The following is a 15453-nucleotide window of genomic DNA, read 5'->3' as shown; positions in this document are numbered from 1 at the left end:
TATGGTGATATAGAGGATGTTGGAAATAATTGCTGGCTTTTTTTTCCAATTTATTCTCAACTCTCTGTATGGCTTTTCCAAAATGCTTTCTTGAATCTCTCTATGTAATGCACAAAATATGTTGTCAGTTTGAGGACGAAATTTTTCATCTTTTTAGACATTATTGTCCTTAGTGCAGATGAAAAAGAGTTTACTTGTATCTGTGAACACGTCTTGTGGAAGGACATCTTGGTCAACACGTTGCCCAGCCGCTTTTCCCCCCTACCTTAGCCAGGTACTCGTTAGAGCTGGGTAGACTCAGAGACGATTGAAGAGAAAACATAAAATGTTCGTGTTTTAAGCGCTGTTTATTTAGTTCTTCTGTTAAAAGAGCATACACATATCTACAGTAATGTGTGGCGATACAGGATTGAGGGTGCACAGCTTGTGAAAATCTTTGGTACAGAGTCGTTGAAGGCAGTGGTAGGAAAGTTAAAGCCAGTTAGTGTAGTTGTTCCCATATAAACAAAATTTTCTTGTTCAAGAAACACACGGTGATGTGATTTTTTAAATTTAACTTTCTCAATGTTTAATATGTAAACAATATGAATATAGTTTTTTAATTAGAGATAATACAATAGTTTTTGATTATGCAATTTATTTCTAATTTCAATAAATAGTAAATTATTATTTATAAATACGATTGGCTAACTTTGTCTTTGTAGGACAGTTAGAAAAAAGAGTGATTCTCAGCAACAACATTAATTATAGAAACTAAATTACTAATTAGCTTTTTTTAAAAATAAATATTCCATGTTCTATAAGGTAAAAAATATTTCAGATGTACAATTATATTAACGTCAGTTAATTCGTTATTAAGTGCTTGTCCCCAATTTAAAAAAAAAAGTATCATTAAAAAAATCACGGGCAAACATAAAGGTGTACACCGGTGAGACAAAAAATACACCGGGTGAGTTCATTCCTCCACTGTTCACAAAGTCTTGTGTAAATACCGTAAAAATCAGAACAATGACGAAATAATCCGATTATTGTAAGAATGTACATAATTTAACAAGATAACATTGATTGTTCGAGTTTAGTTGAAACATAACACAGATTTATTTTGAAGCAGAAGTTCAACCGGAAGTTGGGACTGGTCTATCGGGCACTCGATATTTCTGTGGCGATTTCTTCACTTGCTCCATGAGGTCCGCTAGGAATTTTTGAGCCCCTTCACCCTTGCACAATCGTGTCATGTCACCAAAGTTGATCAGAAGCCTGTGAATTTTTTGTTAAATCGTTACATATGGATAATAAAATAACACATAACAAGATATGTTAACATTTTAAAATGTAAAAGTAATTTACAGTTATTTCTATTAATTTTATTCGATGTGTCTAAGGGGCAGTAGCGTACGCAGGGGGGAGCAGGGGGAGCGGCCGCTCCCCCTCTGGCCATTTTCAGCAAAGTGGCGCCTTTTTGGAAACTTTTTAAACTCAAAGTTTTAAACAATGATATTTGTTAAAAAATTATTTTTTGTCGGCACATCTATGTAAATCACAAGATTTCTTTTCATGCGGCAATTAAAGCATTATTGTACTAGTCTAGTAGCGTCTACGTTTACAATACGTATTAACAGCTGCATCCGTTTGCCATTCTAAAAATAACCATTACGATGCATTGCAATATTTAAAAAACCTCTACGGGTAGTACCACTTGGCAAGAGGGGTTTTAAGTTTAAGGCAACTGTATAATGTATTTGCTTACGAATAATTGAATTAGAAAATGTTATACATAAAACTTCACACATAATTACTTTATACATACAGTTTTAATCTTGTGATTAATTTAAAAAAATGCAATACAGTAACAAATACAACTGATGTGGCACCTCTATTTAAATTTACTTATGAGCAAAAGTGTGTAGTGGTGGGGAAATTTTGACAAGGGCAACAATGTCATCACGATGAAGTAGTAGTATTCTTACAGTTTGGGTGATAGTGATTACGATTACAAATTATATGAAACAGTTACAACCCCCCTCCCCCATGGACCCCTCTGTAAAAAAAAATATTGTCATAATACCACTGCTACTTATTTAAATCTATTTATGTAATATATATTTGTGTAATATATATTTGTGTAATATATATGTATGTTTAGACCAGTCATCTAAAAACTGACGCTATGTTCACTCTGAGTTGGTTAACTCTCCCCCCCCCCCTCCTCACCACCACAATTGTGTAGAGCTACATTAATGTCACACCTAGGTATACACTGGGTTGGATAATTGACCTAAATTGACCGGACAGTAAAAAGGTGTGTGAGCAATACAGAGATCTAACACATACCTATCACTATGTTAAAAAATGATCTTTTAAGAACACAAAAAAGCAGTAGTTAATTAAAAAAAACATATGATCTGAACTAAAAGACCATCATTTAGTTAAATGTAGGCTGTTATTCCGAATGTTTTTCTGTTATAACGAAAAGCGCGGTTTTATACCAACTCTGATTTTAAAATCTTTCATTATGCTTTAATACTATAGCATTTATGATGACTATATATTAAATTCTGATAATAGACAAAAACATTTTGTAAACACGAATAGTGTTAAACAATTTCATTATATTCTAAAGTAATTATTTATTTGTTTTGACATTTATAATTAAATGTGTAGATATGTACATATTTATATTAAGAGAGTGATTATTTCCCCTATTTCACTTGTCTTAATTAATTTCCCAGGAATTATTATGTAAGAAATTTTTTTTACAAGAATTACAAAACAGATTGTGTTACGTTCGTTGTTTTTGGTTGTAGTGTGTGTATATTTTTTTGTCTAGATTGATACAATGTTTGTTTTGTCGGCCTACATTGTGTGTTTGTTCTTATTTCTTCAGAGTGCTACTTTCAATTTACTTTACATCACAGCGAAGTAATGACATACAGCTAGTAATGACATACTAGTAATTATATATATATATATATATATATATATATATATATATATATATATATATATATTATACACGTATATAGAACGTGTTAAAAATTCGACCCTTTTTTTGCTCTTTTCGCTCCCCCTACAACGAAAACCTGGATACGCCTCTGCTAAGGGGTCATCCATAAATGACGTCACACTCGTAGGGGGGAGGGGGGTCTATAATTTTGTGACGATGTGTGATGAGGGGGAGGGGGGTTCAGATGTTGCGACGTCACATTTTTGCATTATAAAAAAGCAATGTTAGAAAACGAATTTTAGACGTTATTTTGCGTTTTAGATAACTGTTTTAATAAATTGTAATAGTTTAGACAAGATTTTGGAAAAATATCGATGTTTTAAAAAAATTCAACTGCAATTTTGAGGGGGGGGGGGGGGGGTTGTAGGTTGAGGTGTGACGTCATTTTAGGGGGGGGGGGTCTGACTTTTTGTGACGACGTGTGACGGGGGGGGAGGGGGGCCACAAAAACATTCAGATAATTTTAAAAATAAAATCATCTACGTATTTTGTTGATTTTAGAAATGTCACTGCTCCTTCTATTCCTCAAAGATGGTTGTCTCTATTCCCCACAATATCTCTCTTTCTATTCCCCACAGAAAAGGACTATATTCCCTACACACCATGTCCCCACCTATTCCCCACACACCATGTCCCCACCTATTCCCCCCACACCATGTCCCCACCTATTCCCCCCACACCATGTCCCCACCTATTCCCCACACACCATGTCCCCACCTATTCCCCCCACACCATGTCCCCACCTATTCCCCACACACCATGTGTCCACCTATTCCCCACACACCATGTGTCCACCAATCCCCCACACACCATGTGTCCACCTATCCCCCCCACACCATGTCCCCACCTATTCCCCACACACCATGTCCCCACCTATTCCCCACACACCATGTCCCCACCTATTCCCCACACACCATGTGTCCACCTATTCCCCACACACCATGTCTCCACCTATTCACAATGTCTCCACCAATCCCCCACACACCATGTGTCCACCAATCCCCCACACACCATGTGTCCACCTATCCCCCCCACACCATGTCCCCACCTATTCCCCACACACCATGTCCCCACCTATTCCCCACACACCATGTCTCCACCTATTCCCCACACACCATGTCCCCACCTATTCCCCACACACCATGTCTCCACCTATTCACAATGTCTCCACCTATTGCCCACACACCATGTCCCCACCTATTGCCCACACACCATGTCCCCACCTATTCCCCACACACCATGTCCCCACCTATTCCCCACACACCATGTCTCCACCTATTCACAATGTCCCCACCTATTCCCCACACACCATGTCCCCACCTATTGCCCACACACCATGTCCCCACCTATTGCCCACACACCATGTGTCCACCTATTCCCCACACACCATGTCCCCACCTATTGCCCACACACCATGTGTCCACCTATTCACAATGTCTCCACCAATCCCCCACACACCATGTGTCCACCTATCCCCCCCACACCATGTCCCCACCTATTCCCCACACAATATCTCCACCTATTGCCCACACACCATGTCCCCACCTATTCCCCACACACCATGTCCCCACCTATTCCCCACACACCATGTGTCCACCTATTCCCCACACACCATGTCTCCACCTATTCCCCCCACACCATGTCCCCACCTATTCCCCACACACCATGTCCCCACCTATTCCCCCCACACCATGTCCCCACCTATTCCCCCCACACCATGTCCCCACCTATTCCCCACACACCATGTCTCCACCTATTCCCCCCACACCATGTCCCCACCTATTCCCCCCACACCATGTCCCCACCTATTCCCCACACAATATCTCCACCTATTGCCCACACACCATGTCCCCACCTATTGCCCACACACCATGTCCCCACCTATTCCCCCCACACCATGTCCCCACCTATTCCCCACACACCATGTGTCCACCTATTCACAATGTCTCCACCAATCCCCCACACACCATGTGTCCACCTATCCCCCCCCCCCACACCATGTCCCCACCTATTCCCCACACACCATGTCCCCACCTATTCCCCACACACCATGTGTCCACCTATCCCCCCCACACCATGTCTCCACCTATTCCCCACACAATATCTCCACCTATTGCCCACACACCATGTCCCCACCTATTCCCCACACACCATGTCCCCACCTATTGCCCACACACCATGTGTCCACCTATTCACAATGTCTCCACCAATCCCCCACACACCATGTCCACCAATCCCCCACACACCATGTGTCCACCTATCCCCCCCCCCACACCATGTCCCCACCTATTCCCCACACACCATGTCCCCACCTATTCCCCACACACCATGTCTCCACCTATTCCCCCCACACCATGTCTCCACCTATTCCCCACACACCATGTCTCCACCTATTCCCCACACACCATGTCTCCACCTATTCCCCACACACCATGTCTCCACCTATTCCCCACACACCATGTGTCCATCAATCCCCCACACACCATGTGTCCACCTATTCACAATGTCTCCACCAATCCCCCACACACCATGTGTCCACCAATCCCCCACACACCATGTGTCCACCTATCCCCCCCCCACACCATGTCCCCACCTATTCCCCACACACCATGTCCCCACCTATTCCCCACACACCATGTCTCCACCTATTCCCCACACACCATGTCTCCACCTATTCCCCACACACCATGTCCCCACCTATTCCCCCCACACCATGTCCCCACCTATTCCCCACACACCATGTCCCCACCTATTCCCCACACACCATGTCTCCACCTATTCCCCACACACCACGTCTCCACCTATTCCCCACACACCATGTCCCCACCTATTCCCCACACACCATGTCCCCACCTATTCCCCACACACCATGTCTCCACCTATTCCCCACACACCATGTCCCCACCTATTCCCCACACACCATGTCTCCACCTATTCCCCACACACAATGTCTCCACCAATCCCCCACACACCATGTGTCCACCAATCCCCCACACACCATGTCTCCACCTATTGCCCACACACCATGTCCCCACCTATTCCCCCACACACCATGTGTCCACCAATCCCCCACACACCATGTGTCCACCAATCCCCCACACACCATGTGTCCACCTATCCCCCCACACCATGTCTCCACCAATCCCCCACACACCATGTGTCCACCAATCCCCCACACACCATGTCCCCACCTATTGCCCACACACCATGTGTCCACCTATCCCCCCACACCATGGCTCTCTAAAAAATCCTAACATCCTCCAGCCTCCCAATGAATCACGCAGGTGAAGTTATGCCTGGTCGCATCTCGGCTTTATTTGCCTTCCATATTTTTATAACCTTTCGTGTGTTAGACAGACAAACAGAGAGGCCTTATCAATACACTCTTTTATACACGAACACACATACCCTTCACATTTACACACATTCTTCACTCATTCATACACATACACTTTTCGCTCGAATACACATTTCTCACACTCTTCACGCACACTTTTAACACACATTCAAACACTCGCATACTCATTTCATCTTTCTCTCTCTCTCTCCCTATCTCTCTCGATATCCCTCTCACTTGCTAGTCTACGTAATGTGTCCCCCACAACCCACTTCTACAAGTGACGTTTCTGTAGACGTCTAGTACCGGATACCAGTGGAGAGGCTGCGCAATGGCAGAGTTGACACAAGGTCCACTGTTGACCCAGGAACGATACCGGATGTAGAATTTTTATTCGTTCTGTGCTGGGTACTGCTGGGTAATTTTTGGTTGTGTTCTTGTAGGTCTAAATGGCACTTCTACATGGTTGTTTCTTCTATGTCATCGTCAGACTGTTTTATGTCAGATACTGAATGGGCCCGTGTTCTATAGTTTCCGACAATTGTTATATCCCGAGTTTTGGGTTTGCTCTATACCCAGCTATGGTGGGGGTACTGTTTCGTAAATTAATTCTTATCAATTATTCAAAACCACTTTTGCGACCTATGGCGAGTGGTATTTTCAAATATTTTCCTCAAATACAATTGACGGAAATTAAGATTTTGTTATTATTTTTTAAAGAAAGCACACCAAAGCGTATATTTTATGTTCCAACCATGTGGTGGTTGTTTTAAATAACAGTTTACACACAGTACACAGAGACGCATTTGTCAAAGAGACCGAAGTTGTCGGCCCTGCCTTAACCTTAAGGTCACGTTTAGTTAAGAGTTAAGACCCTGACGAGTCACTTTATAGCTGTCACCATCAGGACGTATAGGCCTAACGTTTTTTTTAATATTTTTTTTTCTGTTCTGCTAACCCCACTTTACCCTAACCTTATCTTAACCCTATCCTAACCCTAAAAAAGTCCTATTCAGTGGCGTCACTAGTCCCGGTGACAACAGGCAGTGGCGTAGCGAGGTCGGGTGTCACCCGGTGCGGTACTTAATGGTGTCACCCCCCAGAGGCGTAGCGACCCTTCCCGGGGACAAACTTTCAAATTTTCGATTTGCACACCCACCCCCTCAAACTTTCGATTTGCACCCCCCCTCAAGTTTTCGATTTGCACACCCCGCCCCTCAAGTTTTCGATTTGCACCCCCACTCAAACTTTCGTTTTGCACCCCCCCCCCCTCAAACTTTCGATTTGCAACCCCCACTCAAGTTTTTCTCTATATATTTTGCTATTTTTTGCCTTGGTGTCACCCCCCTAAATGGTGTCACCCGGTGCGGTCCGCACCCCCCGCCCCTGACAACAGGTGCGGTAACTCATGGTGACACTCACTCCACCAAACAATAAATGGTTAATGTACTAAAACTTTAAGTAATTTGGTGTCCCCCTCCGCCTAAAGATACATTTGACTTCAATACATTTTTTTTAACTTAAACAGAAAGATGGCAGATTTTCTTATTAAATTTCACCTTTTTCTTTAATATTACAACATCAGATAAGGTCATAAAGTGTGACCACAATTCACCCCCCTCCCACCCCTACACACACATCTTGTGATGTCATGAACCTACTCACCTCGTCATGAACTCTCGGTCAGGTGTCGGCAGTGAAAACATGGCCGACAGGTCGCGGCGTGACTCGGGGTCGGCTATGACGTCACAGAACTTCCCCCGGGAGAAGAGACAGTTGGAGCGGTTGAAGGTGAGCAGGGCGTTCTCAATGATGGTCGTGACGTCACCGCACGTGGGAGACTCGATGACGTTGACGAGTTCGTAGTTGATGCAGTCTTCGACGTCCTTCAAGTAGGTCTTCAGCTGAGGACAAACAAGTGAATGTTCATTAGGCTTTAAGTTTCTTAGACTTCATCAAATGAGGACAAACAAGTGAATGTTCATTAGGCTTTAAGTTCCTTAGACTTCATCAAATGAGGACAAACAAGTGAATGTTCATTAGGCTTTAAGTTTCTTAGACTTCAAATGAGGACAAACAAGAGGACAACATGAGTAATTTACAGTGAGTTTCATACCAAAATAAACGCAACTTTTCACGACAGTTTATATCGTATATCAGTACTCATGTCCTTGGCCTTATACAACCAGGAACAGCACGAAATTCAAAATTTAATACAAAAATACCTAAACAAACAATAGGGCCTATGTCATAGCCCATGTCAACTATATTTCTCAGATCTTAGCCCTAACCTAAATCTAAATTTCCCCCAATTAACAATTTGTCATGGTTTTCTGTTTAATGATTAACTGAAGTTTAATTAAACTACATTTTATGTTGCGAGAAATTTCACTTTACTTACATAATTACAAACATATTTTTATCAACTTTAATTTTAACCCCAAAACAAAAACCAAAACCCACTGTAGTATGGCGACACACGAAAAATTATTGTCAACTAAATTATTTTTCAACTATAAAATAACTTATTGAATTTTTACGACTATTGAAAATGTTACAAATGCATTATTTAAAACACAACTCTTCACACCTTTAAAGTTAAAGTAATTATCAACACTAATAACAATGTAATTTAAACATCCGGAAAACAAATGGTGCAACAACCACCAACCCAACAAACAAACACGAAAACAAAATTTTCTAACAAAGACATAAACGCGAGCACATACATTATTAACAACTTTCACAAACAACTTACAACTTTTAACACACCAACAAACAACTTACAACTTTTAACACACCAACAAGCAACTTACAACTTTGACCACACAAATAAACAACCAATGACATCGATACCTAGCGTCATCAAAGACAACACCAAATCACCAACCTACAAACAAACACGCACGCAAAAACAGTTGTAGCTGCTCAACACCCGGCTACACCAGCAACCACACACATTTAACATCAAAACTTGCCCCATCATCGTTAATCATTAGCACATTACCCCGACAAATTATATCGAAAGCACATTTTTACTCACTTAAACCAACAACTTACTTCACCAACCTCCAACAACATCAACAACAACTTTTTCCACCAACCTCCATCAACAACCACAACCTACACCACCAACCTACAGCAATAGAAACAACAACTTAAAGCACCAAACAACAACTGCAACAACAACTCACACCGCTAACCAACAACGACAACTCACACTACCAACCAACAACGACAACTCACACCACCAACCAACAACAACAACTCACACCCCCAACCAGCACCGACCCCAACTTACGATGTCTGATGCAGCGGTCTTCGTGACCTCCAGTGCTGTGTCACACAGTCTAGAAGCTTCGTCTCCACGGAATCCGGTCTTCGACTCACAGCTCTCTTGTGTTTTCTGGAAACATCTTTTGTAGTACTGGCACGGCTCAAACTGATAGGGAGCCAGACAACTGACCACTGGGGACAATAGAGTGGACAACATTAGCAAATGTAGCATGGTGCCAGATAGCTGACCACTGGGGACAATAGAGTGGACATTAGCAAGTGTAGCATGGTGCCAGATAGCTGACCACTGGGGACAATAGAGTGGACAACATTAGCAAGTGTGGCATGGTGCCAGATAGCTGACCACTGGGGACAATAGAGTGGACATTAGCAAGTGTAGCATGGTGCCAGATAGCTGACCACTGGGGAGAATAGAGTGGACATTAGCAAGTGTAGCATGGTGCCAGATAGCTGACCACTGGGGACAATAGAGTGGACAACATTAAAAAGTGTGGCATGGTGCCAGATAGCTGACCACTGGGGAGAATAGAGTGGACATTAGCAAGTGTAGCATGGTGCCAGATAGCTGACCACTGGGGACAATAGAGTGGACAACATTAGCAAGTGTGGCATGGTGCCAGATAGCTGACCACTGGGGAGAATAGAGTGGACATTAGCAAGTGTGGCATGGTGCCAGATAGCTGACCACTGGGGACAATAGAGTGGACATTAGCAAGTGTAGCATGGTGCCAGATAGCTGACCACTGGGGACAATAGAGTGGACAACATTAGCAAGTGTGGCATGGTGCCAGATAGCTGACCACTGGGGACAATAGAGTGGACAACATTAGCAAGTGTAGCATGGTGCCAGATAGCTGACCACTGGGGACAATAGAGTGGACAACATTAAAAAGTGTGGCATGGTGCCAGATAGCTGACCACTGGGGAGAATAGAGTGGACATTAGCAAGTGTAGCATGGTGCCAGATAGCTGACCACTGGGGACAATAGAGTGGACAACATTAGCAAGTGTGGCATGGTGCCAGATAGCTGACCACTGGGGACAATAGAGTGGACATTAGCAAGTGTAGCATGGTGCCAGATAGCTGACCACTGGGGACAATAGAGTGGACAACATTAGCAAGTGTGGCATGGTGCCAGATAGCTGACCACTGGGGAGAATAGAGTGGACATTAGCAAGTGTGGCATGGTGCCAGATAGCTGACCACTGGGGAGAATAGAATGGACAACATTAAAAAGTGTAGCATGGTGCCAGATAGCTGACCACTGGGGACAATAGAGTGGACAACATTAAAAAGTGTAGCATGGTGCCAGATAGCTGACCACTGGGGAGAATAGAGTGGACATTAGCAAGTGTAGCATGGTGCCAGATAGCTGACCACTGGGGAGAATAGAGTGGACAACATTAAAAAGTGTGGCATGGTGCCAGATAGCTGACCACTGGGGAGAATAGAGTGGACATTAGCAAGTGTAGCATGGTGCCAGATAGCTGACCACTGGGGACAATAGAGTGGACAACATTAAAAAGTGTGGCATGGTGCCAGATAGCTGACCACTGGGGAGAATAGAGTGGACATTAGCAAGTGTAGCATGGTGCCAGATAGCTGACCACTGGGGACAATAGAGTGGACAACATTAGCAAGTGTGGCATGGTGCCAGATAGCTGACCACTGGGGAGAATAGAGTGGACATTAGCAAGTGTGGCATGGTGCCAGATAGCTGACCACTGGGGAGAATAGAATGGACAACATTAAAAAGTGTAGCATGGTGCCAGATAGCTGACCACTGGGGACAATAGAGTGGACATTAGCAAGTGTAGCATGGTGCCAGATAGCTGACCACTGGGGAGAATAGAGTGGACAACATTAAAAAGTGTAGCATGGTGCCAGATAGCTGACCACTGGGGAGAATAGAGTGGACAACATTAAAAAGTGTAGCATGGTGCCAGATAGCTGACCACTGGGGAGAATAGAGTGGACATTAGCAAGTGTAGCATGGTGCCAGATAGCTGACCACTGGGGAGAATAGAGTGGACAACATTAAAAAGTGTAGCATGGTGCCAGATAGCTGACCACTGGGGAGAATAGAGTGGACAACATTAACAAGTGCAGCACGATGCAAGACAACTGACCACTGGGGACAATAGAATGGACAACTTTAACAAGTGTAGCACGGTGCCAGATAGCTGACCACTGGGGACAATAGAATGGACAACTTTAACAAGTGTAGTGACAACTGACCACTGTTGACTAAATGGTTAAACTAAATTTAATGCATTCATTTCCTACTCGACTTCTTAATTGTATTTGAACCTCCGCCGATGTTAATGTGTTTCAAGATTATTCACTAGTGATCATCATTTATTCCAGAAAGTACAAAATTAAACTAGAAACTGACTGGGTGTTTTCTAAAAATTTTGACATTCAAAAAATATATGTATGGTACATTCTAAAAAAACATTATGTTTCATTGGCTTAGAAATTTCTGGATAAATCAGTGCTCTGGTCTAGCTGCAAATCTCGCCTAACCACGTTTCTCATTCAGTTGGTTCTATACATCTTCACACACTTTATGAAGAAATATGGTTTTCTGCTATTTTTAATGTTATTTTAAACGTTCTTTAAAATTCGTTTAAAATATGTGAAATATGTTACAAACGGCCAATTTGTACAATATGTCACCGTGCCTACTACTACTATTGTTACAGGAAGTTCCTTTAAAACTGTTGGTAATTTTTAAGGAGTTCCTCTACACTTTTGAACTGACTCCTGAAGTGCCATTGAAACTTTGAAACTATTTCAAAAAATTGTGTTTAAACTTTTGAAACTATTCTAGAATTGTCTTTAAACTTTTGAAACTATTCCAGAAATATCTTTAAACTTTTGAAACTATTCCAGAAATATCTTTAAACTTTTGAAACTATTACACTTTTGAACTGACTCCTGAAGTGCCATTGAAACTTTGAAACTATTCCAGAAGTGTCTTTAAACTTTTGTAACTATTCAAGAACTATCTTTAAACTTCTGAAACTATTCCAGAACTATCTTTACAGCTTTGAAACTATTCCAGAACATTCTTTAAACTTTTGAAACTATTCCAGAACTATCTTTAAACCTTTAAAACTATTCCAGAACTTTCTTTAAACTCACCTTTATCCGAGCCTGCAGCTCTGCGAGTCCTGTTCACTTTAGGCTCCACCTCCTTGACGTCATCGTTGAAAAAACCTTCAGGTACGCCCACAAAGGGCTTGTCGTAGAGGTCAGGGATGAACTTCTCTATTCGGGGCGTGGTATCTGTGCGGGGCGTGGTCTCGGCACTGGGCGTGGTGGTCTTTGGGGCGGCATCGATACGGAGCACGCCCCTTTCTATGTAGACGAATGTCTTGTCGCTTTGTTGGCTGACCTTGGCTGGCGTGGTCGTCTGCACAGGTAGGTTCCTGCAACAGGTATGGTCACATGAAATCGCTTACAGCAGAGAAAAAGAAGAATGTATTCATGTGAACTGAGAACTAAAGCAATTAACAAGTACACTTAACATTACTTAACCCCATACGTTAATAAATAAAAAGTCGATATGCTTGGGTTTTTACCTTGTGTTCTTCGAAGACAAATTACGTTTTAATTACAAGCTAATGAATGTGTTTTTAACAATAGACCAGAAGCGTTTTAAAATATCTGAATTCCGTAGAAGTCTTCGAAAATACTGTACAGAAGATATTAAGATATTCCGCTAAAGTGCTGCTACCGTACTTAGACGCATAAATAACCTAAGACTTCTGTGACGAAAATGTTAAATGCCAGTCAAATGAGATTCGGTATGTGATGTGATCACATATTTCAGTAATGAATGAAAGATTGGATTTGTACATTGACGCGTTGAAATGTTACATTGCCTTAGTGGGGATAGAATGTGGTGGTTACAGAAATATTTGAGCCATTTACCTGAGTTGTAGAGTACATTGGGAGAGTAATAAAACACATTATATATTATCATCCCATCGAATCACACTAGGAGAGTTAGAAAACACATGAAACGAACATCCAATGAAATCAGATTGGGAGAGATAGAACACACATGAAACAAACATCACATCAAATCACATTGGGAGAGTTAGAAAACACATGAAACAAACATCACATCCCATGTTTTTGTCGTAGATTGGCTGAGTATAGACAGACAGATTCTAAGAAATACAGTCACAGAGAAAACAGAATCTGAGAGTACAAAAAGACAGACATAAAACAGATCCTGTAAGAGTGTGGATATAGAGCACATTATGAGAATACAGACAATGATAAAAACATGCTCTGGTACAGAGACTATTGAGATAAAACATTCTGAAATACAGACAGAAATAAAACACACAGATTCTAAAATTAATATACTGAGAATACAGACAGAGAAAAACCATGCTATGATTCTGAGAATACAGAGGAAAAAACATGATATAAGAGTGCAGAAAGACAGACAGAGAAAAAACATGATATAAGAGTGCAGAAAGACAGAGAAAAAAAAAGGATATATGAAGGTGCAGAAAGACAGACATAAAACAGACTAGGATTAGACATACAGACAGACACAGACTCTGAAGACTTACTGGTTGCCAATGACCTGGTACAGGGGTGGCCGCACCAACTTGCTGAGAAAAATGTCCAACGAGCTCAGAACTCGGTCTTGGTTGACCACTGGAGACTTGGTGGCGTAGTACATCAGGCTCGCTCTGTCCTTGTTGACGGTACCCTCAGAGTTCAATATCCGGGTGTCGTTCTTGACCAAACTCGTCGTTGTCGTGGTTGTTGTCGTGGTTGTAGTAGTTGGTGCTGGCGTGGAGGTTGCCACGACACCCTGTTTGTTGTCGGGTAAGACAGCTCGGCTTAAGAAGAATGACAGGAAGTCTGAGCCTGCCGCAGACGATGAGCCAGGGGCGAAGAAAGGCAGGGATGCTGACTTAAAGGTTGGGGCGCGGTCTTGGACGTCGACACCCCCCACTTGTGTGAGGGACGCGAACAAAATGATGAACACAGTGGAGCTGATGAACACTTGAATCCTGCTTGCCATGGCTGTGTTTAAAGAAAGTTCTAGAATCTTGCGTGAAAGACGATAGTTTGCCTCAACAAAATGTACGCTAAAAGAACGCGTAACAATAAAATCTGTGTAGAATTTGTAAAAACAGTAAAAGAAAAAACTTATGAGCTCTGTACTAATGAATGCTAGTCGGGAATGATTTAAAATCCTTAAGAAAATGTGAACTTATTTGAAAATCTCCAGTGAAAAAAATTATCCTTAAACGTAATTCAGAATTTGCTTCCTTCTAAGGACTGCTGCTCTTACGAATGTTGAACGACCGAAACTACCTAACGAAACTTTTCCCTATTTTGTTCTTTCTGCGCGTCATCGCGAGACGGGGAATTTAAACCTTTTCCGCGGTGCCCTCTTCTGTCGAACTATTGAATTCGAGAAAATCGTGTTCAAATAAAAAAAACCTCCGCTTCTTCCCCTCCCTCACGTTTCCTCAAGGCTCGAGTTTACCCACAGCTCTATGCTTTCTTTTACGTCCGGCGGTGTCTTGAATAAATTTAAATTAATTACCTATACTACAAAGTAAATCAAATTTTTGAACAGGTAATATCCGGGATTCATTCGTTTGGCGAGTCATTACGTATTTCTTTGTCGCGAGGCGAGCAGCGCATCCCACCTCGGCTAGTCGGTACCGGCGGCGACCTGCCCACCCCATCCTCACCTGTGGGTGCCCTGCCTACCCCATCCTTACCTGCGGCTGACCGCAGAGCCGGCCCACGACATACCACTGCGCAGGC

General features: G+C 42.5%; 1 protein-coding gene across 1 annotated transcript; it reads right to left on the bottom strand.

Moving 5' to 3' along the window:
- Nucleotides 1-326: 326 nt before the first annotated feature.
- LOC131938468 (uncharacterized) lies at nucleotides 327-15034 on the bottom strand. The gene is made up of 5 exons (XM_059296513.1): nucleotides 14235-15034; nucleotides 12787-13073; nucleotides 9643-9809; nucleotides 8007-8245; nucleotides 327-1257 (listed from the first exon to the last, which is right to left on the bottom strand). The coding sequence occupies exons 1-5, from the start codon at nucleotides 14693-14695 to the stop codon at nucleotides 1116-1118; spliced, it is 1296 nt and encodes a 431-aa protein (XP_059152496.1). The 5' UTR covers nucleotides 14696-15034; the 3' UTR covers nucleotides 327-1115.
- Nucleotides 15035-15453: the final 419 nt, after the last annotated feature.

This window comes from Physella acuta, unplaced genomic scaffold (genome assembly GCF_028476545.2).
Source record: "Physella acuta isolate Inbredline_101_S28 unplaced genomic scaffold, ASM2847654v3 ptg000017l, whole genome shotgun sequence".
Taxonomy (NCBI): Eukaryota; Metazoa; Mollusca; class Gastropoda; family Physidae; genus Physella; species Physella acuta.
This window is presented reverse-complemented; position numbering and strand designations above follow the sequence as displayed.